The sequence below is a fragment of the Corvus moneduloides genome, chromosome 5 (assembly GCF_009650955.1).
Source record: "Corvus moneduloides isolate bCorMon1 chromosome 5, bCorMon1.pri, whole genome shotgun sequence".
Taxonomy (NCBI): Eukaryota; Metazoa; Chordata; class Aves; order Passeriformes; family Corvidae; genus Corvus; species Corvus moneduloides.
Genome location: NC_045480.1, coordinates 9482437 through 9510310, shown reverse-complemented (window position 1 = coordinate 9510310; position 27874 = coordinate 9482437). Strand labels below are relative to the sequence as shown.

The 27874-nt window shown below is 36.8% G+C and overlaps 1 protein-coding gene across 8 annotated transcripts in view; it reads right to left on the bottom strand.

The window, feature by feature from the left end:
- Nucleotides 1–701: 701 nt before the first annotated feature.
- The window catches only part of RGS12 (regulator of G protein signaling 12), a 90770-nt gene continuing 63597 nt past the window's right edge, over nucleotides 702–27874 (bottom strand). For 4 of the 8 annotated variants that reach the window (XM_032108006.1, XM_032108013.1, XM_032108012.1 and 1 more), the window contains 8 exons: nucleotides 27364–27564; nucleotides 26490–26563; nucleotides 24162–24288; nucleotides 23130–23226; nucleotides 21568–21629; nucleotides 20895–21048; nucleotides 17686–18264; nucleotides 702–5886 (listed from right to left, as the gene is read on the bottom strand). In XM_032108006.1, the coding sequence (XP_031963897.1) occupies nucleotides 5525–5886; nucleotides 17686–18264; nucleotides 20895–21048; nucleotides 21568–21629; nucleotides 23130–23226; nucleotides 24162–24288; nucleotides 26490–26563; nucleotides 27364–27564 (1656 nt within the window). In that variant the 3' untranslated portion in view covers nucleotides 702–5524. Of the gene's footprint in view, nucleotides 5887–16115; nucleotides 18265–18618; nucleotides 19778–20894; nucleotides 21049–21567; nucleotides 21630–23129; nucleotides 23227–24161; nucleotides 24289–26489; nucleotides 26564–27363; nucleotides 27565–27874 lie in introns of those variants that run through there. The other 4 variants (XM_032108014.1, XM_032108007.1, XM_032108008.1 and 1 more) reach the window with 4 other exon arrangements.

The window sequence follows — 27874 nt, the reverse complement described above, 5'->3', positions numbered from 1 at the left end:
AGGGAACCATTGAAGGACCATTGTGGCACTGATACAGCTTAGTTTACACAGGCACTGAACCCCTGTCACCTCCTTTTCTTCCTTTCTTCCTTCCTTTTCTTTCTTTTTTCCTTCCTTTCCTTCCTTTCCTTCCTTCCTTTCTTTCTGTTTTCTTTCTTTTGTAGATAGAACATCTGTATATTTTAGTTGTGCTAGCAGCAAGGGCAGAGCAGTTCTGATGCACTGGTCCCCTCAGACCACCACACAGAGCTAGACAACACACCAAGACTATACAGACAAGAAGCGAGAGGAGGATTACACTGTACCTGGAAAACATTTGGCTATTCAGGCTTGCAATCCCTTTGTGTTGCTAGAATAGAGCAAAAGGAAATAATTAAAGGCTAAAAAAATACCCTACTATTATTAAATTCCAGAGGATGAGCTATTTTTAAGGTATATAAATATTTGGCAAGAATTCTTTACAATCCTCATTTAAAGGAATTTCTTTATGTAGGCTAGGCTTAAGAAGATATCTTTGCAGAATCTAATAAAATGCAGGTGATTTTTATGTTGTCTCATACTTCCATTTAAACTGCAATGTCTAAATGGCAGCAGGTCCCAGAATAACTGAAAAAATATTTTTCACATCTTTTCCCTACATTGAAATTAAATATCAATGAAACATTATGAACTCTAGTGGTATAAATTACTTACTTACTACATACATAATTAATATTTTAATAAGTTTGACACACTTAAGATTCTATAAACATTATTGTGCAGTACAGGATTTCTTAATACTTTGGGGAGATAAGGGATGAGAAAGAAAACCAATGTGCATTTTCACATTAGAAAGTGACCATATAGATATTTAAAGACAAAACCACAAATAAAACAAGGATACAAATCAAATTCTGTACAGCAGCATTTTAGACTGTACAACAGAATTATCAACTGGGACAAAAAAATATTAACAATTTTCTTATCTTTCACACAAACAGTTCAGAAAGCATGTTGGTTCATGTGCAACATCTTGGATTGCTAACATTTTGAGTAATGCAGGCAAGATTTGCAGACACGTGATCATTCAGCACTTCTCAGCACATTTTTTTTTCTGAAAAAAACAAGACTAACCTGGCTAAAAGTGACAGTTGGTCTACAGAAAGGAAATATTTCAGTAAGATCAATGAAATCTTTTCCTGTATTTTAAATGGCATAGGATTAGGGGTCACAAATCTCACGCTTCTTCATCACCCCACAATGCTACGCTTGGGATGCTATTCCAAGAGTGCAAAGAGAAGCACTTGGATGTGCCACTTGTTTTTGCTGCAGGGTAAACACCCACACTATCCACAGAGCAACATTGTTGTCACACAGGTTTGCTACAATCCCACAAAGCTTGGAAATCTACCTGTTCATGCAGAAAATAGGGTCATTTCTTAACCCAAGTCACTGAGCTGCGGTGGGGAGTTGGGAGGTGCCTCGGGCCTGCAAAGGTTTTGGCTTCTCACACCCCTTGATAAGGACCTGCTGTTGTCTAACTAGGCCTTTGTCTAACTCAGTCTTTGGAAACTTTTCAAAATCTTTGAGAAATTGTGAAAAGATGCCTCCAGGTGTTTGCATCACTCTGCCACACACTCTCCCTGTCTCCCAGCTACCAACTACCTTAGGAGAGTCCATTTTAAATGACAGTATTTCAGTATTTGCTGTCGAATCTGTGTTGGAGAGGGCAGAGATGAGCTGCAACGCTGCTGCTGAGAAACAACTACTGGCAAGGATTTCAGTTTTGTGGCGAAAATCAAGCTACTTCCAAAAAATCAAAATATGCTCATAAGTCCTGGTTATCTCTGATACAAGACAAGCAGGCTGCCAGCTGAGCCACATCTTCTAGAAGTTTTCTGTTAAGAACATTAAATTCCAGCATCAGAAGAGAAGCAGGAATAAAGCAATTCATGCTACAGCAAAGGCATAAAGAAGCCAAAACTTGCAGGCAGAGTAGTGCCAGAAGGACACAGCATCTTTGAAGGACATTAAATAGCCCCCAGAAGACTTCCAGAGGCATGAGAAAGGACAAAACAGCCAGGTATTGGCTCCTTCCCACGGAGCAGTAAAGCTCTGCAAAGCCTCTTTGCAAAGACTGTTTATGTGTCTTCATAACCCACTAGCTCTTTGTCACACAGTCCCCCAGAGCAAACTGTGCAGCGATTTATCTTGCGTGTGTTGTATCACAAACTTGTTGACAAGGCACAAAACTACAGTAATCCTATGGGGGAAGACTCACTGCAAGTTTGCCTGTATGCAAATTTTCTATTCTTCACAAAGCCTTTAAAATTAAACCACAACAAACTGTGACTTGTGGAACCAGTGAGGCTGAAACAACTACAATTGAAAATCAGATACCATGACAACAAGTGAAATATAAGGCAACTGCTACATTAAATAAGATTTGGAATGCTGCAGGATTTTCTGAGTGTTGGGGTTGGAGTTTTTTTGTATCACTGGGTGTTACAGTTTCAAGTACTGACACAGGTCAGTAGATCTCCCTCTTCCACCCAAAAGCATGGGATGACCCCTTTTATTTATTATTAGGGATTAGGAAGACACAAGAGTAACTCTGCACAAGGGGAGTTTCAACACAGAAAAATTGGGAAAAGTAAAAGAGAAATAAAACCAGCTAGAATTCAATTATCATTTAGGAACTGCCTGGCAAGATAAAGGATCAAGCTATCAAGCAGGGCTTCAATTAGGCTGATTTTTAATAGTAAGTAGATTTGATTAATAGTGTAAATCACAGTATGAGGAGGAAACTTAAAACCATGTTATAGTGTTGAAGTCACACAGTAATTAAAACTAGACCTCATCCCTAGTAAAATACTGGGAACCATCAGCCAGAGACAGGCTGCCCACATTCCTTTTTATTAACTCCTGATTCCAGCAGGTTTAGCTTTTATATTCTGCCAGATATTGAATAGGAAAGCTAATATTATTAATTATTTCTAAGTCTAAGGAATTAATTTCCATTAGTTCTAGCTAAGAAGTCATTCTTTTAAACAATCTGCCATTAACTGGCATGATAGTGTGACATGGGGAGGAACACTTTTTCCCATGTCCCTTTGTTTACAGGATTTCCAGGCAGCATGCCAGGATTTTTCTCTATGTTAAAGAAAACTCCATTCTTTCACATCCTTCATTTTCCTGCACACAGCTTGACTCCCATGCTGTCAAATTCCCTTTGAACTCTTGATACAGTCAAATCCACTTCGTTGCACTCAGAATTTATGAACAGCACTTTTGTTTGCTTGTTTTTCTGAGCACAGCAGGTTGGGGATGGAAAACAGGAGAAGGTGGAAAAATAGCTCTTTGATTTACACCTGGCTTCTATTAGCTTCATCTGATGGCCCCTAATCTTTGCATTAGAAAGGAGTGTGAAAGTCAATCCCTCTTTCCATGGCACTCAAGGTTTTTCAGTTGTTATTGCATCTCCCCTCAGCTATCTCTTTTACCAGACAAAGAATCCTGTATTGCTCACTCCCAGTCACTTCAGTGCCCTTGCACAATATAAGATAAGCAACCCTGTTTCATCTAAAATATTGATCAGGGATTAATAAAGACTGTAATGATTGCATTTGAATTTCAAGTTTTTATCTGTCAGATGTTAGGAATTTATTTTCCAAGACACAAAAACAGTGCAAAGCATATCCCAAGTCAAAAAGCCCTCTCTTGAGTTTGGCTGTTGTAATTTTAGTTTTGATTAGAACAAAGCTATTAATTTTCCAGATGATAGGAAAAAATTATGGCCATTTATCTGTACAAAGAAATATCTGCTCAAGGGACAACTACTATCAAAATACTACAAAAAAAAGGAAAGAAGAAAAATAAGAAATAAACTCTTTAAAAATATATAAATATTTAAATATTTTCACATCACTGGGCTATATTCTGCCTGCTGTATTTTGCTATGTTCTGCCTGCTCTGTTTCTCAGATCTGTAGTATCATTACACCACCATGATTTTATCATGATTCTCAAATTAGTTTAAAGCTTGAAAGTTTTGAAAAGTACAGCTATTTTCACAGCATATACCCTCATTTGGGCCCACACCAAGTTGAGCCTAATGTTAACAAGGATTTTCCTCAATATCAAAAGCAGAATCACTTACCAGTAGAAAAACCTAAAGTATTGAAGCTGATGGGTGTTGTATCCTTTTATCTCACTGGAGTATTTGATGTAATACTTAAGCATTAAGCTTTAGGAATCTTAATTTATGATTACAAAATCATACTTACTTTCTTTCTCACCTTACACATTTGAGTTTAAGAAGCTGAGTGACAGCATCCAGTACTCTCAGCTATTTAGAAAATTCATGACTCTTGGTATACTTTAGGAGCAGAGAAAGAGTAGTTAATCAACGTCTACCTTGATGCTTTAGACCTACTGCCTGTGTGGACCTGCAGTCCAGGAGATAATGCAGCATGACTTTTTAAGTCTCACAGTAATTTCAAAGCAGTGAACCCCCGGAAGTCTCTCTATACCCACTCAATATGATGAGCAGATGTCCAACCCTCTCAGTTCTTCGTGTACCCTTTTGCGTGTCCAGGCTTATAACCTCCCCTGAAGAAATGGTAACGGAGGAAAAGGAGCAGGTGGCAAAAACAACATGTTCAGCAGTCTTAAATACCTTTTCTTTCTCAAAACTCTACCTAAGGCTAGAAAATTAACTGAAACTAAAATGAACAACAAGAAGAATGAGGGGCACTGAACCCTTATTGAAAGAGCAATAACCCAATTGCCTTTCCCCAAAGTTAAAAGGCACTGAGAGCAGTGATGAGGAGGGACCCAATGACCATCACACCACTGTGTCATTAGATATATATTTCTAGTATGGAAACATCACCAGTGTTGGCTATGAAAGCAGCTAATATTCTCAGCATAGGAAATTTACACTTCGGGGTTTTGGGGTGGTTTTTTTTTTCTGCTTCTTGCTGCTTGTATAACAATGGTCTTATTGCATTAGACAAGACTGAAATCCACTTGGACCTCTTCCCAAATGTTAAGAGACAGACAGGAAGATATTAAGAAAATACTCCTAATCCTTTTACACCAGTAACTGATTTCACTTACACTTCAAAAGTCTACTAAAACACAGGGAATCCTGAAGACAAGGGAAAACCATTAGATGATTAAACTGAAATTATCTCAAATAAAAGGTTTGGACAGGGGAATTTAGAGTAAGTTTGTCTTGAATAAAGACAAGAAGGGTAGGGGTGGAAATCATAATTTTAATTGCACTGTTCAGTGGAATCATCCCAGGGAAAATAATACCAAAATGAATAAAAAGCAAAACCAAATAGCTCATTACTTTCATTAGAACACTATTTTTTCATTCTAGGGCTTCCAACTCAGAAGTCATGGTTTCTAGCAGGCTCTTTGAAGGCAAGTGGATACTGAAAACCACTTATATCTTGCAGAAACATGTCTCTAAGGCATATCTCCATTGCTGCTGATGCCAAGCAAAAATACCAGACAGTTTAATTAAAAGCAGAGATTTAAACAAAAGTAGCTTTATACTGATTCTCAGTGGCCTTATTCTTCTCGCTCTTGACAGCAATCAGAGATGGAAGGTCTGAGGTCCTGTAAACTCCAGTCCTCATCCTCCCTTGGCAAGATCTCAGTTCAGAAATGTAACCTTCAAAGCTGAGGTTCCCTTCAGAATCGTCACAGGAACGTATGCCAGAGTCCTCCAGTTTGACCTCATCCACATCGATTATCCTGTTTACAGGGAGCTCCGTTCCGGGGTTCCCTCTCGCACCAGGAGGATTAAAGTTTCTGCTGGGCTTTGCTTTGTGAGAGGTCTGCTCACAAGAATTTCCTGAAGTCCCTTGTGAATCTTTTTTCTTTCTGTTTGCACCTAACAGAAGAATTAAAAACAAAAGAAAACACAAAATAGGACAGTTACATATCTTCTGGTTTTAGCAGTTTTCAAAATTGCAACCTCCTCTGAGGCCCTAATGGTAGTCAGCTGGGATATTCATCCACCAAAGAGACTTATTGATGTACCAGGTAGTAACTAAACATTAGACCTCAAAGATAAATGTGAAATACTAATATGTATCTGTCTTAATGTAGCATTTTTCAGTGTTTTTAAAAAGACTCCATTAAAAATAACTACTTGGTATAATTTTCTACATCTCTAGAACAAAAAATTCTCACACCAGCAAACCCAAAGGTGAAGGAGGAGAATATAGACCTTCTACTGGGGCAGAATGGGAGATGTTCCTTCAGTTGAACTGGCCTTCAAGACCCTGCTGAGACAGTATTTTTACTTGGCTAGAGCTTAATTCTCTAGCAGACTAGGAAGGGATTATTTGAAGTTGCAGTTCACTGTCCTGCCACAGAGCAATCATGGGCCACAGTTTACAGGACAAGAATAAAAGAAACAATTTCACAGAATCACCATATCAGAGGATGGGTCACGTTGGAAGGGACCACAGTGCTCATCTAGTCCTACCTCCCTGCCCAAGCAGGGTCAACCCAGAGCAGATGCCACAGGATTGTGTCCAGATGGTTCGTGAATAACTCCAGTGAGGGAGACTCTACACCCTCTCTGGGCAGCCTGTCCCAGTGCTCAGAACAGTAAAGAAATTCTTCCTCATATTCAGGTGGAACTTCCTGTGCATCAGTTACTGCCCATTGCCTCGTGTTCTACTGCTTGGCACCACTGAGCAGAGTCTGGTCCATGTTCTTGACACCCTCCCTGCAGATACTGACAGACATTGATGAGGTCCCCTCTCGGTTCGAGGTGAACATGCTCAGCTCCCTCAGCTTTTCCTCAGAAGAGAGACTCTCCAGACCCTTAATAATTTCTGTCACACTCTGCTGGACCCACTCCAGGATCTCCATGTCTCTCTTGTCCTGAGGCGCCCAGAAGTGGACACAGTGCTCCAGATGATCCTCACCAGGGCTCAGCAGAGGGGCAGGATCACCTCCCTCGACCGGCTGTCACTGCCCCTCCTAACGCACCCCAGGACTCCGCTGGCCCTCTTGGCCACAAGGACACACTGCTGGCTCATGGACAGCTTGTGTCCACCAGGACCTCCAGGTCCTTATCTGCAGAGCTGCTTTCCAGCAGGTCAGCCCCAGCCTGTGCTGGTCCATGGGCTTGTTCCTCCCCAGGTTCAGGACCCTGCATTTGCCCTTGTTGAATTTCAGATGGTTCTTTTCTGCCCATCTCTCCAGCCTATTGAGGTCCCTCTGAAGGGCTGCACAACCCTCTGAGGTTTGAGGGCTTTAAATACTCAAGAAATACCCGAGTGACCATGGGCACTTCTGAAATCACAATTGCCAGGATTCAGGCCTATTCTCTAGACTACACACTTGTCACTATCCCAAGACAACTGTAGTTTAAACCCTTGAGTTCCCAAAAGCCAGTTTTGTGTTAGGTGTGACCCTGCAAACTACAAGGAGCTTCTTGAAGCTGGCTTGCCTGTGTCAACAGCAGCAAGAAGGGAAGGATGAAGAAGGAGCTGACTTCAGGATTCGCACCACAGTTAACAACATGGGTTCTCTAGTTGAGGTTCTCCCCATAATGATATAAAGAGGGGCAACATTTTCAGAGACAGAGAACTGCTTTTAATCAAACTGAGAGCCAAGGGAAAAAAAGATAAACTTTCAAGGCACAAAAGCAGACCTGAGTAGGGGCTTCCATTTCACATATAATTCCTTATTTCCATATATCTTCTTATCCATCTTTTAAAAAATACCATCTTATCCAATATGTTTTACCCAAAACATTCTCAAATGTTGTGCCACAGTACATGCAAGTGCCTGACCAGCATGTTTAGCCACACAAATCCCATGAGACTGGTGTGGTTAAATCCCACAGCTGTCTTTCAAATCTTTTATTTGTGTTTGTTCCACATAGTGACTGGTACATTTTTATGCAAGGGAAAGAAATTTCCATGTATAATCATCGGAATCAAGAACTTTTTGATACGGAGAATGGGGGAAATGCAAATGAAAAAGACAAAAAAAGCACTTTCAATCAAATCACTGCAGGGTCTTCTTGAGGCTTAAAGCTTTCTATTTAAGAAAAATAAGTTAAAATCCTAAGTAGTGCAATGTTTGGTGTTTCAGCTACAGCGCAGCCCCACATGAGTAATGTGGATATTTCGCATCAGTAATGCTTGCCGTTTTTTCAGTGGAATTAGATCAAACTCCAAACAAATCAGCTGAGAAGAGAGAGACAGAAAGCTTTCTCAGCCCTGTTAGCCCAGCATGACTCCAGCCTACTAAATTGCAGCTCACATTTAATGGTACTAAATTACACTTTGTGTTTAAATCTCCCTGCTGAAGCTGAACATTGGCTTAATTTTAACTGCTGCTGGCATGGCTGTGCTGCAAAATGCTGCTCCTCTGTTCTGGAACGTTTACCTTAACATGAGTGTACTGAATTGTTCTCTTGATCTCTTTAATCTACTATTCTATGCCCTTTGAAGAAGATCTGTGATTCTCCTTTCAAGTTGCTTTAAAAGAGCTACAAGTTGCTAAAATGCCTACTAATGACAAATTACCACAAATACATGGCATTGACAGAGCATGAGTCATCCAGCTGTCCTAGCATTGAGAATACCTCCTCCTATTAAATGTCATGTAAAGGAACAACTTTGATTGGGGTGGAAGGTCTCATATACATTGACCTGAACTAGCTTGAAACGCTTTCCACAGTCTAAAGACACAGCCTGCATTAACAGGGTACAAGAGATTAAAGAGCTGGAAACTCCTGCCGAGGAAGGTGCAAGTACTGCTCTCTTTATTTGGATGCTAAGCCCTTCTAGAGCTAAATATAAGAAATGCCATTAAGTCTTGGAATTATGGTGTCACTGAGTCAAAACACAAAGCAACTGCGCGTGCAAGTTGTCTTATAGGAACACAGCAAAAATAAGGTCAATGTTTGCTCTCAGGCTTCACAAGACATAAGCTTGTCTGTGAACAAGAACACATCCACATTATAGACGTATTTTTCTATTAATGTCCTTTTCAGGAGCAATCTCTCTGTAGCATCAAATAAATTACTACTAGAGGCAGGGCAGTAATAGAGAACATCTTGTCTAAAATACCAGTTCAAAAGAATATAGAATTACTAAGGGATGATACTGTGAAGATGGTTTCACTTTTCCTGTCAGGGTAGAAAAGATCTTGGCTCATCTTCACCAAACAGGAAGATGATTTCAAGAGTAGCATTACACAGAAAAAAAATATTTTAATGTAATTTTTTTCCTCTTTTTTTTTAAGAAAAAGCTTTTATGAAGCAAGCTGTTCAGCAAAAATAACAGGCGAGATTCACCAAAACAGCTTGTGTATAAATGTATCCCACAAGTTTTTAAGTAGACTCAAGATCTGCATGTATTCAGTGGAGCTTTATAATGAGGTTTCAATGAAGTTTGTAACACTTTTGCACTGGTCTCCTTCTCATATTTTCTTTTTGAGTAACAACTACCTGAACACACTTAGCTGTGCAGAGCACCGTCTAAGGTGCAGAGGGCCTTCACAAGTAAAATTTCTCTTCATATATTCTTGTACTGAAGTGATGAAAACCTCCGTGGACAGCTCTGCAGATTGCTTTGTCTTGTATAAAACACATCAGGAATGTTATCACATTTTCCCAAATCTAATCTGTCAAATGTCCTATCTAACTTCAGCAGGGAAAGGAAACTACTGCTTAGGGGAGTAGTCACACAGGTGAATTTCCAGGCTGGAATACCACAATCACACCTTTTGGAAATCTCCTCCTCCCTTGCTAAGCATTCTGCACAGCTCTCAGAGAATTTTCTTGTGCATCTGATCCTGTTAATATGTTCCAGCTGGTTTAGAGATGGGAAGATGCAGGTCATCTTTTGTCCTCAAACCAGAGATCTGCTGTGTTACAGACTCACAGCCAAATGACTGCTTAGAAGGCTAACTGCCCCCATTTGCATTTTTCCAAAGGTGACTACAATCAGGCACTGTTTTGGCTGATCTCCTGATTTCTGTTACCAGTATTTCTCTTTTTCTGATACTTGGATTTTGTGTATTATTCTCAAGCATTCTAAATTTAACATTATCATTATGGAGAACTATCTTCATAGAGGAAGACAAAGGGAAATCTTCTGTATAAAAATATTCCTCAAACTTTAAGATCTAAGCAAGAGATCACAAGATATTGTCTTCCAGGTAGTTTAGGAATGAGGGAGTATTTGGCCAAATTCCAGACAAAGTCGAGGTCACAAAAAAACCTGGAAATTTCAGGAGCAGCATTAACTGCCAAATGCAGATGATAGGATCATATAACCCTAAGTTTAATGCAGATGCCTGGGGATTTAAAGGTCCACTCACAGCACCTTGCAATTATATTGTTTCTATACCATAACTGATAAATTCATTTCTTTTCACTGTGCCAAATTTAAGTTATGATTTTTTAATAAAACCTCTTCCATGCAAATTGAGTGTTTCACTTATCATTCTAACTTTGCTAAAATCATACTGTTCTTGTCAAAATCATTTACTATTTAGATGGCTTTCAGTTCTAGTGAAAGATAAGAATATCCTGATGATTTTCATACCATTGATGCCAGGCATTTGACTTCTAATGTCAGAGAGGATTAGATCTCAGTTAAAGGGAATGAGCTCCAGATTAATGATTTTGTACTGACTTAGAGCAGGTAAGAATCTGTTTGAAGTATATCATAATACTTAGAATATAGCTCTTGTGAAAAGAAGCCAGTGAAGTTTTCAGGAGCAATTCCTGGAACTGGTGATTTACAGACATATACCACCCCCACCTGTAATCAGTCATTTCCAGTCTCCAAAGCAGCAAGGCTCTGGAGTGTGCTGTAACAGGGAAGTCTGGGCAGACACAGCCTCTGACCCCATGGAGCCTGTCCCACGGTAGTACCACACTGCCTGAGAGAGCATTTTCTTACATGAGACTGAGAAAAGGAGCTCTGTGATGGTCACTCCTGTAGTGGGTGTTCATTTCAGGGTCCTGGAAATAAATCAGTAGGAGTAACTTCTTAACGTGGATGTAATCTGGCAGTTTCACTCTGGGAAAGACACTTATCCTTTCCTCTCCTAAACTGTTAGGAAATGCTACTTCTACATTTTAGCCCTCCCACACATGGATTCTTTTAAGTGGTGGATGAATGACTTCCACACTGGCTGACATACTGTTACTACTGCAAGATTTTTTTTTTTAAAAGTTATTTATGCTTCTGCAGGGGAAAAGATACTTTAAATTTAAAGCTTTAGAATTCCACAGGTCAAATTTTCTTCGGCAGTTTCCTTCTTTTTATCTCTTAATTGACACAGCACTGAGGAGAAAGCAGCTTTAATAAAAGATGCCTACCTACAGTTTATGCTAAATCTTTTCAAAGGAAATTTGACTTTTATGCTGAATTTCACTTGCATGATGAAACAGCAACTGCAGCATATGCTCAGTGCCTTGAAATCTGACTCAGTAAAATGAAGGCATCGAGCTAGAAAATGGGTTATTCTGCAAAGCAGCAATGTTCTACATTACCTTTTTATTTACTTTTGTCTTGGAAATTTTGGGAATACATTTGCAGCATCAAATTTAGAAAGGGCAGATGGAAATCTTTTCATTGCACTTATCTCCAAAGCATTCACAGGAAGAACAAAGCACCAAGCATTATTCAGAAAGACAAATTTGGACTATCACATGGAAGAGGGAGCTGGTATGGCCACTGCTACTCACCAGTGGCATATAGATGCAAAAGAGGGAACACTGCAACCTGTGTTTGCTGAGGGCAGGGACCTTTCATGCACACAGCTACAACAGCAGCTGAAGGGAACTACATACGTTATTTAAAGACGAGGAACAGTCCAAGAATAAATTAAATGAAAAGTTCTGAATTTTGATCCAGGCAGACATGCATGCCCTCAATAACACAGTCCAATTTGCTCAAACTTTCTGTTTCTCCACTGCTAAAACTGAAACAATTTTTGACTACTTTCCAAGCAGCAGACATGATAAAACGCCTCGGCAGCAGCCTACACATATTCAGCCCTCAGTGTGATCTTCCAGCATTTATTGTTAACCTTTGTTTTGGTTTTCCACCTCTGGTCGGTAACAGCAGGTTTAATAATTGCAGAGAGTCCTGTGTTGGGAAATAGTGGATTGAATTACTTGAATCCATTTTCATTTAATCTGCCATTCTTTATGGTATTTTTCAACTATGAAAGTCTAAAATGTGGTTTCGCAGGGCTACTGGTTACATTTCAACCAATAATTCAATGAAGTTCATTTCATCATCCAAATGCTGCCATGGGCTTGCATAGATCTGGGTTTAGCCCATGTGCATTTGGTTCAAAGGGCAGCTGTCATTTTTCTAACATTTCATCCAGTCAGTGATAAAATTTGCAGTTCTTTCGAAAATGTTTATCTTGTTGCTTGTTCGGAAAAACTTTACACTTCAAATAATCATCCCCCAAGGTGTTCCTTCCTTTTGTCTACTCTAAAAGGATCCTCCTTTGTTTGTTGTTGATCACAGGCATATACTACATGTAATCCTCACATTTAATCATGCTCTGAGTAAAAGAGGATTAACAGATCCCAGCCTTAGTATTTCTGGATCCTCATGAGTACTTATTTATATTGATCCAGAATCCAATTATCTTCTATAAATTTACACAGAACCAGTAAGGATGTAAGATACTGCAAGAAAACATTCTTTGTTAAAAACAGTAATTTACATTATTTTTACATCTTTTAAGTCATAATCACTTCCTTTTCTTAAATTTTTATTTATGTTTTCATTCATGTGGTTATCTTGATTTACACAGGGAATGCCACTGGACTGTCTCTAAAAAATGCTACATGAATTAAGAGATTATATAAAATATTAGTTATATAAATTACATAATTTATTACAAAAACAAAGGTTTATTTTCAAATTTTGAAGATGGACATGTGATTACTCCTAATGTCCTTAACTATCACAAACTTTTTTGCACTTGGACTTCATTACCATTAGAATTGAAAAGTTCAGTAGCCAAAAAAGTGAAAGTCACAGAAAACCCACTGTTGTTATCTGATCTCTATTCCTCAGCTCTAGGGCACTGCATCCTCTCTGGGAATGATAATAAAGAGCAGTTGGAGAATTTTTTTTTTTTTGTCTTTGGGAACAATAGCCAGTCCCAGGCTCCAAGAGATAACCCTGCATTTTATTTCTGTGTAATTAATCTTTCACAACAAAAACATCCTAGCACTGGTACTAACTATTCTATTTCTGAAAAAAATCTTTTCAACAAGAAATGAAGCAAGTTTCTTTTGAGGGTACAGTTGTACACCTATTTCAGAAACAAAGCAGTTTCTTCCAAAAAAACAGTTATATAACTTTAGACTCTCTAAATTCATTCTTTAACTTCCACAGACATTTTACTAAAGTATAATTCCAGAGAGTTAACCATGCTTTTATTTTCCCTAGCTGGCTCTCTATCTTAACCAATGACATTATAGTCTTATTTAAGGGGAGTTTTGAATAAACTCTTCTTTAGATTGCATTGCTGGATCCTTAAGAAAAAAAAAAAAAAAAGGACCTACTAAAAAAAAAAAAAAAAAACAAACCTTCATACTTGGTAAAGAATTAATTCCATTGACTGTAATTGTAGTGTCATTTTAAGAACAGTTCTTATCCTAGCTGAAAAAAATGCCCCAAAAACAACAGGGAATTTTTTAAGAGAAGGAAGAACAATTTGACGGACTCAAATCTACAGTCTGTGCACTTCAATCTGGATTGCTGCAAATTGTCCTACCTCAGGATGAAACGGTATTCCATGAAAAAGCCCAACTGCTATCATGACTAAATGCCCACCTACTTTGTAGTAGAGTTAACAACCATCATGATCAACTCAGACTAGTGGAATATTGCAGAATGAACAATCCAGTGCAAAGCCTGTGGCTTAACACTCACAGCTCTTGAGGAGACTAAAGGTCTGGAAGGCTGCTTTTCCCCGTGACAGATATTTTGCACTTGGGTAATGCATGTGCCCAACCCCTTGGGAAAAACTGGACAACATTCAAAGTACCCAGACCATATCAGCCAATTTAAAAAAAAGAAAATAAAAAAAAGCGCCAAAGAGATTAAATTGGCATTTTAACACTTTCAAAAATGAATGCATCACTTCAAGCCCATCACACCACACAATAATTATTCCTTCCACAGATGGGACCACCATTATATGCAGAGACATGAAAGAATGTCTTCAGATTCCAGAAACCTCTGATTTTTAAAGCGGGAAATTTGCCAGAACTAGCAGGCTTATTCAAAATAAAGACATTTTCTCTTGATGAGTAACGCAACTAGAATCAGTAATGATTCCTGTGTTGCTAACTGATTTGCTATTTACTTCACAGCTAAGTATTAATACAGCATAAAAACATTTCATTTATTTCAGAAAGTTAAGAACTGTGTTTGCAAATTTGTTCTCAGAAGCTCAGAGTGATGCAAGCCTTATTTTGCTGCCTTCCATTGTTCACATTTTGCTTTCTAGATCGTCAAGTGAAAAAACCCTCAAGCATTACCCATGACAGGGATGGACACTGGCCCGGCTTTGCTACACCAGCAATTGCCCCTTGCAGAACATGAGGGACCCCTTCATTCCTTCCAGTCCTTTTCCCAGCATTTATAAACCCATCGCGAGCAGGGTGAGCACACATGTTATTTGTCTCTGTGCCAATTTGGAACCAAGATTACAGACCTCTTCAAATTATGTGGTCATTATTTTTCTTTACATCCCAACATTTTAATTGAATAAACCAATCAGAAATGCAATTTCCATTGATAGGAGATTATGAATGAAGAACCATTAAAGCACTTAAAAAAGCAACCATTATTCATGATTTAGTCCTTTGAGATTTTGATTCTTGACTGGAGAGAGTTTCTAGAAGTCTTTATTAGAATTATGTACATCATTGAACAGCCTTTCCATGCAAACTCCAATCATGAAAATAGAAAAGTTTTGCTTCAGCCCACACTTTTTCCATAAAATCACCGTTGTTTTATAGAATACAGTTCCCATTAAATAGTAGTGTGTTGTGAGAGGAGTGTAGAATGCAGTTATTCTATGCAGTAAGATTGTAGCAAAAAAGAAAGGTGTTTTATATTTGTTTTTAAATTTGTTATTCCTAAAAAAAAAAAAATCTGGTTTGTCAAAAAGCTAAATAAATTTAGATTTTAATTTTGCAAAATTAGTTTGATTACTTACTCTCATGGGTGACTATGACAGAATAATAAGACACAATCACCAGAAAGTAGGGAACACTAGTTGGAATACATGTTAATTAAAACACATTTAAAAAATATTAAATTCAATATGAAGGGTATTAGCTATTTGTTAGGAAAAAGTCTGAATAATTTTAGAAGGGGAACTGCTACAGGACTTTCAACTGCTTTATTTTCTTTCATGGAGGCCCACGAATATGTGGGAACACAGTGACTTTTGGAAAAACTGGATTTTCATCCCCCAGAACACAATGAGACCTAGTTAACAGCACTACAAGCCTCTCTGCAGGTTTTTTTTTGTTCTTTTTTTTTAATTAGGCTTCACAGTGCTGTTATGTAGGACCCATCTCAAAGAGTGAAAAGAGTAGTGTGGTCTCCAGCACCCATCCAACCCCTCATTTCTTACTCAAGACCACCACATAAAGAGGTGGTTACTTTGGTTACTCCACATCAAATGAGCTGAGATTACCAGCTCACTTCTTAAAGCCCAGGGAAGAGTTGCTTTAGTTTAAAATAAGAAGGAAAGTAATGAATACAAAGTTTAGCCCAAGAACCCAAAGACAGAAGAAGTTCTCCTTTCAGGAGTTCCTGTTGTGACTAATTCAAAAGAAATCTCCTGTCTTATCTGCCTTCTGGAGCACATGCCAATGCTATGGATTTTACATGTGACCCGTCAGCATCTCAAGACAGCGTTTGCCCTTTGATGTCTAAATTAATAACAAATCTAACGTTTGTCAGCTTTGTCTCATGGTAATTGCTAGTTCATATCTATTAATCTGTTTGTTGTAAGAAGATAATTTCTTAACTTGGGACTGAAAGAATTTTTAAAACAATGAAGAAAATGAAAGCTTAAAACCAGTTTGCGTAACTAGAGCTAGAATTTATTACTCCTGAGAGAACAAAGATACAAAATACATGTGAAAACTACACAAAGATTTCTACAAAGTAAAAAGTAGAAAGTGGGAAAAGGGAAAGCTACAGCTCAGGGTTACAAAGAAACTTATGGCATGCATTAAAATATTGTAAATTCATGAAGTTTTTTTTAAGTGCAAATGGTTTTTTAACAGTTCTCACTGAAAAATATGCAAATTGATACCTATGTTGTACACTTGTCATATTATCAGAAAGACACCAACACAAATCTAAGCATATATACATCAATATGTCTGAAGTACATTATGTGGTTCTGTTATTCATAGGCACTGGTTACAAGTCCATCCAATACTCAGTTTCAGAAATTAAGTGGTAGCGCTTATAGAACATTTCTCAGATACTACTAATAAAGGAATTGGCTTTTAAAATACCAAGAGGATGGAATAATTTGCATTGCCATTTATAAGCATCCAACAACCAAAGAAGTATTTACAAATCACCAGCCATACAGATAAAGAACAGTATCAAATACTCTGTGTAAAAAGATAAATAATTAAAATGTATATTCCCACATCACAAAGAAATGTGATCATACAAATATGGCACTATATGTTTGTGAAACATCAAAAATAAATGTAGCACATAGATACCTCTTCTTATATTTTACATTAAAATGCACAGTACAATGACTGTAAAATGTCAATGTCACGACACCCATTGTCTTCAAATTCTTGTTTCTGGTAATAGCAATTATTATTAGAGTCCATGTTTATAAAGAAATTCCATACTTCAGCCTTGGGCTAATATTGCTCTGTGATATTGCTAGACCATGAAACTTACATCCTAAAAAAGTTACATATTTTCTTTAAAATTATCTAATAGAAAGCTACTTGATACGTGAATATTCTGGGAGAAAGTGTGATAGATGCAATCTACTCTGTGTAGCAAAGTATTGGTTAAAAAAAATAACATTTTTATTTCTAGTCACAAATATCTAATTTATTAGTGAAATATATTTTAAGTTGAGGCTTATCCATTTAAAATTTTAATCATAAACAATACTGCAATTTTCACCACATAATTAGGATTTTTGTTAAAGTACTTAGACTTCCAAACACTAATCATGTATCTCATTATGAGAAATGGATCGGAGAATCTGGAACACAACAGTGCTATGGAGCTCAAAATGCTGATACCCTGTTTTGTACTCTGAGGGTGAATGAGATAATTATAGCACGTGCATGTATTTCAAAGATTTGCCTGCATGTGGCCATTTTTGGCTACACGCTAAATCCAAACAAAAGTACATTGTTAAAGGCAACCAGAAATATTACAGTTAGAATAGACTAAGGCAATTAAAATCTTTTTTCCTTCTTTTTTTTTTGGTAAAAAAAAAAAAAAAATTAAGGTGCAGAGAGAATTTTCTTTGTGGTTTTAATGGGTGCCAAATACTGATTAACAGTGCTAAGGAAAAGTAGTTTTACACAAAAGGAAACACTATTAAAATCTAGAAATACCTGAATTGGATCTTTGAAATCCAGATTTTTCCTGATTACCTGCAAAAGGAGTTGGGGGTGGATAGTTGGCTTCCGTGAGTTTACTGATGTCTGACGGTGGCGTCGGCGGGGGTGGTGGTAGCAAAGTGCTGTTAGGGCTACTAATATCTCCTTCAGCCACAAGAGTCAAGTCTGCCACATTCTCATCATCTACCATCTGAATGCCTTCGGCTTGTAACTCTCTCGACTGCCTTTTCCATACCGTGGCACTGTTCTCTGGCGCGTGCGGAACTGGAGACAACGGAGGGCTAAAAGGAACGCTGAAAGTCTTCTGACTGTGGAGTGCTGCCAAAGCAGATTTATGTTTATTTTCTGAGTAACCCATTTTCTTTACTGAATTTTCATTAAAGTTTTGCACGGACTCCTGTTTTCCACTGGGTGATGTACATCCATCATTGCCATCACTTTTTGAAACTCGCTTGCTGAGGCCTTTAGGACCTGCAGGAGTAGATGCGGATGGTTCTGGTCCAGTGGGTGGTAAACGAAGAAAGTCAGGAAGAATAAGGTCTTCTTTCCTTAGCAGTCCACGTTGGTCATCTGCTCTGTTACTTTGAGCTTTGGATATGAGTTCAAAAAATTCTATTGGGGAAAAACCCAAAATTGACAAGTTTTTGTCAGAAAGTGCAATGCCATTAAAACGTACATTTTCAGCACATTTATTTTCCATGAAGATCTTCAATTCTTTCAATGCTGCCTTGAAATAAGATCCCATGTTAATTAGGAACTTTTTCAATTGCAGCAATGTTCACTAGCATCACTATAATTAAGACCATCAGCATTGCTATTGTAAGAGTTTTGCAGTTTAGAACAGCTGCAATTCACTGAGCCTTGAACACATCTTCTATTCTACGCAGTTAATAAATCTGTACACATACACAGGATTTTTTAATTCTTTATACAAAACAAGGCTCTAGTCTTACAGACAATGGGTGCACGTTTTTATATTCTGGATGGGTCTTACCCATCTTAACTCAAAAATAGCATGCCATTTGAACATTCAAAGATTCAGAATGTTGCAAACTTCCTCGTTATATTGAGTTTCTCTCAGTGTAATTATATTTTATCACAGTTTAAATTCAATTCATGGTGTAGTTTTAAACCAGGATGTTATCATCACAGGGTATGATCAGATGATTTAAGTAACCCCATTTTACTTGGAGCTGCAATGAATCAGTAGCTTACAGGTAGTCAGTAACCATCCAAGGAGCCACTACCAAAAGCGATAGTGCAGCTTTTTAAAGAGGTTTTAACACAATTAGAAGCGATTTTCTGATCATGTTCTTAATGATATCCAATGGTTTAATATGTTTCTGTATATAAATAATACTCATAATAGATCAACACTGTTCTAAAAAGTTTCAAAACTTGGCAACAAGAAACTTATCAATTGTAAGCTAAGAATTATACCACTCCTCAAAAAAGAAGCATTGCAACAATAAACAAACTCTTTGGTACAAAACATAGACATATAAAAATATGTAATTCTTAATATAGGGTCTCTGCATGTCCTGATTTTTCAAGAGGAAAGCACTTTAACTACAGAATATTAAAAGATGCTTTAAAAGGCCATCTCCAACAGATTAATTAAAAATCAACAGTTCCAACCCAGCTTATAAATACTGTTTGAAGCAAAAGCCATTAAGAAATAAAGCAACAGAATGTTAGTATCAGTTTTAACTTAGCATAATATGAAGTCATACACTTGCACTTGTATGACCTTATTCCTAAATCCTCTACTCATACTTGGCAGGCTTTGCAATGTATTTGTAAAAATGACTTTTTAACATGCTTTTTCAAATGCCATAAAATCTGAACGTAGCCAAGATGGAAGCTTCAAAATGCTTCTTATTGCCAAAGTTTTGCAAAATGGCAGTAGGCATATTAAAACATGCAACATTTCTAAGATGTGTCATACAAAAATGTCTCTGAAATTTCAAAGTTCATAGAACAGTTGTATGTTTCTGCATTAAAAAACAGTCTACAACATTTGGTATGCATTTTCCAAACTTTGACAAATTTCACAAAACTCAAAATAAAATGTGAAAGCCTCGAATTCTGAAGTTTTCAAATTATGTTAATGTTTTACTCAGTCCTAGGAAAAAAAATGAAAGTATTAAAATGTGGAAAAACAAGTTAACAAAAGAGTAAGTAACAGAAAATAATTTAAAATGCACTAATATTTTGTAGTAAAACTTACATTAAAAAACATCTATTTTAAGCAGTAGAAGTTTTAGTCATAGCATTTTTTTTTTTTTCAGTTCTAGTCAGTGGACATTTATTCACAGATGAACATTCAGAGGAAAACATTCATTTGCTGCATAAATGTGCATAACCAGGTTTTGGATATGCATATGGGGTGATTTCAGCAGTAAATTTTAATCTGTGGGTCAAGTATGTCCTTTGATTTTTGTTTTTCTACATAGGAAAACAAGGAGGAACGTGTAGGGCTGACAGACAGGTAATCACTTCAGTTCATGTCCTAGGGCAGAGGGTGTTACACCAAGACTTCTAGTGCTACATCATTTTTATTTCTCTTTCTCCCATGGACATCTTTCTATAAGAAAGCAAATTCTCTTATGAGATTTTTTCTGATGATATCACCAGAACTATTAATATGTAACAAAGGTAAAAATAGGACTCAGAAAATGCAAGATTACCAATGGCCTCTTTGCTTATTTCTACTTCTAAACACCTTTTCAGTGCATTTGCTGAATGCAAGTTTTCCTGTTGCCCATCACGACTCCTCCGCAGTCAGACTGCACTGCCCTGGCTGTTACAGAGTTCAGCAGAAAACTTACAAAAATTCTTACCTGAGTACATTAGGGTCTACACTACTGTGCAATGCCTGTCAGTGAGTCAAACACTTACATAAAGGTGAACAGAAAGCCAGGATTCTACACAGCTCACAAAGAGTATCCAATGGGATGTTCAGCTGCAGTTGAGTAACTAATTCCTTTTTATTTTACAGGAATTAGGTACCCCTCACTTTTGAAAATCCCATTGGGCACCTACATCTGTGTTTAGGTATTATTAAAATTTTACCTTCAACTAAAGAAAACTTGACAATTCAAACACACCAAACAAAAATGTAATGGTCACGACTATGATTTTCACAACACAGTATTAAACACATGGTACTTTATCCTACACAGACACAAAATTTTTCTAAGACTACTTATGTTAATATGTAAGCTATAAAGTTCACATACCCTCTGCTTCATCCAAATTTATTTTCTGACATTTTTTTTTCCCAATCTTTGCAATAGAGTCTTCTCTCTTTGACAGCCGGACTTCCCTAGCATTTTTTCCATTTTCGCCTTTCATTTTGATAGAATTAGACTTTCCTAGAGTTCTTCCCTCTCCCTGCATTAGAAGGAAAGTTAAGGTACTACTTACATTCAGGTTCTATCATTGTATACATAAAATGGCCTAAGGGAATGAGAAAGTTATTTTGGAAACACATTTCTCTAACACCACAAAAAACGCTTTAGTTTAGTCTTGATTATGGCAAAGAACATTTGCCACAGCAGTTCCCAAAAAAGGTAGAAATAAATATAATATTCTTTACTCTGAAGAATTCACGTAACACAGGGCTTTTGAACTACAGAGTAATTCAATCATTTTCAAACATAGATAAGCCAATGAGACACAAGACAACAAACACCACACAGTGAAAGAGTTAACTGATTCATCATGAAGACAAAGTTCTTCACAAATAAATGCTGTTGACAGTGGAAAAATATCGGACGAGTTACAGCTATAATCAATCTAGTTACATAGTCTGGCCGATTCAAAATCATGTGTGAATGCAGCCTTTAGTCTAGAATTCTAGAAGGAAACAGAAGATGATCTAATGGAGAAAAATCGTTGCAGAAGACTTACAGTAGATCCTTGACTTCTCGAAGTAGTTGCAGTCTGTTTTACTAATACGCCTCTTTGTTTCTCTGTAAACATTGAACATAAACATACTTTCTGTAACTACCGATTTATAACTCCCCAAAGAAGCAACATTTAAGTGACAATGACAGACACAACAGATTTTTGCTCTAAAATTGCTCTAATATGTACTCAGAAAATAAAGAGTGAGCACTGTTGGTATCTCTTGATACTTTTCAGTAAAAATCTACCAGAATCACCCTCCCATCTTCACATTTTCCTCATACTAACATTACTTTTAAAGTTTAAAGATGCTGAAGTTTCACTTACACACTAAATTTTCAGTTGCTTTCGATCAAATAATTGTAAAATCTGAGCTAATAATTCAGTTCGCAATTCTCAAAATTAGAATTTAAAAAAGAAAATCAGCAGAAAAGACCATTGAAAGGCCATGTTGAGTCTTTTCCAAGCTGTTTCGTGCACCAATTGTTTTGTAGACACTGTCATATCCTCCTTGCCATCTTCTAGCTAAGCAAATGGCTCAATCAAAATAAATCTGCCTACAGCAAATGTACCAACACAGAATCATAGCCCTCTTTCACTGGTACATTGCCACAGAACCAATCCACTGCCAGAATGATCCTCTATAACTTAGGCTTTTACAGTTGCTGGCAGCACACTGGATTCAGGCAATTTAGACTTTACTTGTAATTCTTAAACAAATTATCTGTGAGAGTATTTAGATGGAAAACTTGTTTCAAAATAACAGTTGCTTCTGTTGACTAGAAAAACGACAAATCTGATTCTCCTCAATAAATACCTCCGTCTTTATAATGCCAGTTCTCCCTCAAAGAGGATCTCTGCTCTAAGTCTGCTTAATTTAACCATATCTAATACAGTTTTTAAAATTAAGTGAGACCTAAAAAGGTCTCCTAATGAAACCAAACCTTTACTCTCAAGGCTGCTTACATTAATCTAGAGTGTTAATTATGCCAAGAGATTGTCAACTGTTTAGTTGATATATTTTTATTTTTCCAATTATGTTGCCCAAGGTAATCACAAATTTTATCCTTTTTGGCATTATTTCCAGAAATCACCACTTAAAACTGGAGAAGCAGGCTCTGCTACTTTCTCATGCTAAAGAAGGAGATTATCATAGCAGTATGTATAGCTGCTGCACAAACTGCATCTGTTTTTCTTACACAGAATGTTCCTTACTGAATAACTGCCAAATGCACAGAAGATATTTGGCTCTTTATTCTCATTACTGGGCACTATGTTCTTAAGTCTGTGTGTGGATCTATGGCTGAATGCAAGCAAAAAATTCAAATATTACTACTGCAAAATTTCTTACAGCAACAGTAGAAGTACTTGCTATCACAGATTAAGTTAATCTTTGATCTTCAGAAACTGCACTCCTTTTTAGTTAAAAAGAATATATGCCACACGTGATGTATCTAAATTTAATCACATTTGCCTCACCTTCACATCAACAGGAAAAACTAACCAGAGTCAGGGTTTATAAATCTGACTTGGAACCATAAACAAAAGCTTTTATACTAACTTACCTCTAGCCTTTGATGGTTCTTTTGCATCTAGAACAACCCGTTGACCATCCAGATTAGATATAGGGACACCAAGATCAAGTGGTTCCTGCTCACCACTCTAAAGTCGGATCACAGTTTGTATGCAATAGAGAAAAAGCTGTTTTTAGAACAAATTTATGCAGCCTGACATTTTTGAAAGAAAACAAGCAAAGCGCTTTTTATGCTTCAGAGTAGCTTCAATATAGTCTTCTACCATTCTAAGAATGTTTACTCCATTGGTGTAAAAATACCTTGATTTCAGTGAGTGTAACCCTTTTCTGTGAGGAGAATGGTATATGGGGGAAAAAAGATACATGGAAAAAAAAAAAATCATCCAATTTGTAAGTGTGCTCAAATACTCTAGGACCATTAGTGTGTATCTTCAGAAAATCATGTTTTTCAGAGGACATGGAAGATTATTTTATATTCTAAATTGATTGTATTTTGTTAATTTTGTAATTTTATTAAATGAAGTTACCTTTATACCAACATGTTTTTCAGTTATCTTAAAAACTTGGACTAGTTCAGCTAAGACAGCATACATACTAGAAATACCACAAAATTAACTTTACACTCCTATTCCAGCATAATAGAAAAGAGAACAGGATAGCCAAGAGTTCAGTAGTAGAGAAGCTGGATCAGTCTGCTTTCACAAAAAGTTTCTGCAAGGGGATTTGCGGCAAATTTCATAATTCCCAGGATAATGGAACAAAAGCTTTAATCCAACCAACTTTCCCTGGCTAATAATGGCAGTTGAGCTCTGGAAGAAGCTAAGTTCAGGCTTGCTTGTTTAGGATGTTGGATTTATTCTGAAGCAGAATATCAAACAGATGTAGACTAAATATATGAGGTGACTACTATTAAGCATAATGGTTATGACTACAATGCATTTTATCTCAACATGTAGCTATAGATACTTTAATGCCTAATTCTCAGGAGAGGAATCATTCCAGGGACTATGATCTTCTCCAGACAGAAAATGCTGCTGCTTGAATTACATCAAAAGATACTTACTAGTCTTGCCACAAGTTCATTAAGATTTAAACCATATTTTGCAACCACAGGCCTTAAGACCTCTGTTACTGGCTTGGTGGGTTTCGCCTTCAGACCAACTGACCGATTGATTGGAACAAGGTCCAGCCTAAAACACAGTAATTGTAACATTAAGTGTGAAACATTCCAGTAAATAAAGTGTCCAAAAATATACAAAATCCAATCTACAGCAAAGTTATACCAATTCATCGTTAGTAACTAGCTGGGACTGCAGTAGCACAAATCTGTCCTAAATTGAAGCGACAAAGAATTTATTATTTTATTTTTATTTCTTTATTACTATATCTAAATTATTATTATTTATGTTTAACACAAATGAAAATTCCACTGTTTCACTTGCCAGAGCTGAGTGAAGGCATGAGCCAGTCTATTTCAGACCAATGAAAAGCATTCCACAGCACTTTCATCTTTACAGGGAGATATACTTTGACCAGTCTGGTCCAGGAGTGCTTCCAAAGTGATTCCATGCCTGACTATAGACTTGGATGCAATAAAAATATTTCTTCTCAATTCCGCAGGAGAGACTCACAACCTCTTATTCAATTACCTGAGATGGATTTGGACACGTATTTTAATTTTTACACACAGGAACAAACACAGTAGAATTGCAGATGATGCTACTTTTTTAGGGTTGGTGATGCAACATCATGGAAACTTGGTGTAAGAGAAACTTATATAGCAAAGCTGTAAAAGCAATTAACTTAGAATTTACAGGCTAATGACAGCTCTCTTCAGAGTCTATTTTGCAATTTTGCATAAATTTATTGAAACAGCAAAGAATAATGAAATAAAAAACTAAAAAAAAAAACCCTAAACCCAAACAAATAATTCATTTGCATCTATTTCTCTGCACAGAGCTGTGGCCAGCTTTGGTTTGGTGCCTTTTTTTTTTTTTTTAATGCTCTTTATCCATGCCCTGAATCCTCCACAAGCCTCATTTGACTGCAATGGTACTATAGTATGAAAATAAGGACAGGCTTATTACTAACAAAACAATCAGAAGAAATGTACATCAGATATTAAAATTATCAGTAATTTTGTCAGTCTCAATTAAATATAAAACTCATGTTTTCTATAAAAAAAATTACTTATGTACAAGATGTTTAGTCATGTTGACTTTTCCCTTCCACAAGAAGCCAGAATAACTGAAACTTTGTCTTTCATATTTTCTTTGAATTCAACAGTTACTAAATTGAAATGATCCATTTAAATCATTAGCTGGTAATTGATACAGAAGTGGCAAACACTGAGGTAACTAAGTTTAGCCACATAATATTTCTCCTTTGTCTGAAAGTGGTCCAAATATTTGACTATATTTGCTTACATAGCATCTACCCAGAGAAGGGAATAATGTAGAATATTTCTACATTTTAATTAACACACAAATAACATATGGTACTGCCTACTTAAAGTTCCTTTTTAACTTGGAAACTCAGCAAGCTCACACCTAATAAAAGACTGCTCAATCTCAATTTCAAAACTGAATATGTTATGCAGTATTTATTAACCTGAAGTACCTTTAAATAGAAACTAGCCCTGCTTCCTAAGGAAAAGTAATATAGAGCCAAAATGAGGAATGCCTGACAAAATAAACTTTATTCACTTCAAAAGTGCAGGTCAGTAATGTAATATATTTTACTTCATTACTTTTTCCTGAAATAATTATTTCAGAAGTTTTCATAGCATTAGTTTGGATTCATTTTGGAAAAAAATACAAACATTATTTTGAAAAATTATGCTATCAAATATATTACATAAAACTAAATATATCGTGTACTGCATTATATTATACCCATACTAATACTTTAACATTGACTTGTTTAAGACTCAGGGTTCATCAGATGAACTTTATTTATACAATTAGTCTTACTGTAATTTTCCAGGTAGGCATATAATTACAGATATAACTGAATGGGAACATGTCATCAATAAATATATCCACTTAACTTTAAGACTAGGAGACTCACAGTTCAATTTCCATCCCATTCTTGTGCTACTCCAACCTACTCTTCCTGATGTGGAAGGTCCCTCTGGACCCACAGATCTGTCCAGTGCTTTCACAGCTGCCTCAGCTTGAGCTGTTTGACACCATAGTAATATTTAAATGTCCCTAAACCAGAACACTGGCATCAAGATCCCACTTGTATCCTAAGAGCAATCCAGAAATCCCCCTCCTGCAGCTCCACAGCCTCCACAGGTAACTGGCAACATTCTTTACTGCATTTACAAAAAGTAAAATAGAAAATGGAGTGAAAAATGCCAGAGGAAGATGCTATTTTTGACTCTTACCGAAATAAAGTGCGTTTTTCTAAGCGCAGGTCCCGAGACTCCAGGATACTACTGTCTTGGTGCAATACCAGAGGCTACAGAGCACATCAGGGAGAAGAGAAGAGAGAAAATTAATTTTAAAGTATGTAAAAAAGAGCAACTGTGTTGTTAATTCTTTTTAAAATAACTCAGAATATTATTACTATAGGCTGCATGCATTCTAGTGAGCATTCATTTACAACATGGAACATGATTGAAGCACATTTTCTTTTGGCTAGGTGTGAAACAATGACCACAACTCAATTTCCACTGGAGTCAGCAGGTATTCAAGAACTTGGTTTTTTAAAACAAACCTAGATTCTTCAACTTACGTAAATTATACAAAATGGTGCATTAGAAAACACAGCCAGGTCTTTAAAAGCTTTAAAAGAAAAAGCTGGTACCTATGACCATTCACTGACTTTTGTCATCGTAATCATCTAGATGGATCAAAAGCATGAATTTAAAAGAATACTTAATGCCCACAGCTTGTCTTTGAATTGGAGATATTTCTGTTGGACTAAGAGCCCTCACATACACACTGCACCATCCACACAGATTGTTGTCTTGGAAATTTTCTTCAATATTAAAACCTGTACCTCGTTTCTAGCATTAATGCATCCCATTCATCTTTGAACAACTGAATGTCACTATGGTTTCGGGCTTTAATGCAGTAGCACCTACTACCACACATTTGTTTTCTTTGTGGATAATTCCCCTTACATTAACCAGCATTGCCAATGTAAAGCTATAGGCAGAACCAGGAAATACACGTCAGTATTGAGAGAACAGAATTCCTTATTCGTAAAATGGGGATGAAAATGCTTCCAAAAAAGCCTATAGGAATATACAGTACCTTATCACCTCCAACTAGAAACAGGTCCACTGCAGCTATGTTAATGCCATGTTTCTCGCAGACCCCAGAGAGCACCTCTTTGATGGAGAACCCGGATTTCACAGCCATTTTGCTCGATGAGCCATCCGGAAGGTTTACACAGCAGTACTTGGGGGATTTGTCTTTATCTGGTACAAATGCAGGCAATCTTGAGGTTTCAGACTTAAAAGAAAGAATAAGGTCAGTGCCCAATGGGAAAATTAGGACTGGGTATAAACTTTTAGAGCCTGCACAAATCAAACCAAGTCAAGAACCATACTTTCCACCATGCTTTAGAAATCCTTCCAAATACCACAAATATCAGATAAATTTAAATCCTGGGGAAAAAACATTTAGATAAAGATCACAATACTGCACGAATATAAATTTATTTCAAGAACAGATGAAATTTTATACAGCGAGTGTGTAAAACAGTTACGAAATTTACTAACGAACTCCTAATTAAAAAGTATAAAAGTAAGTAAAATCTTAT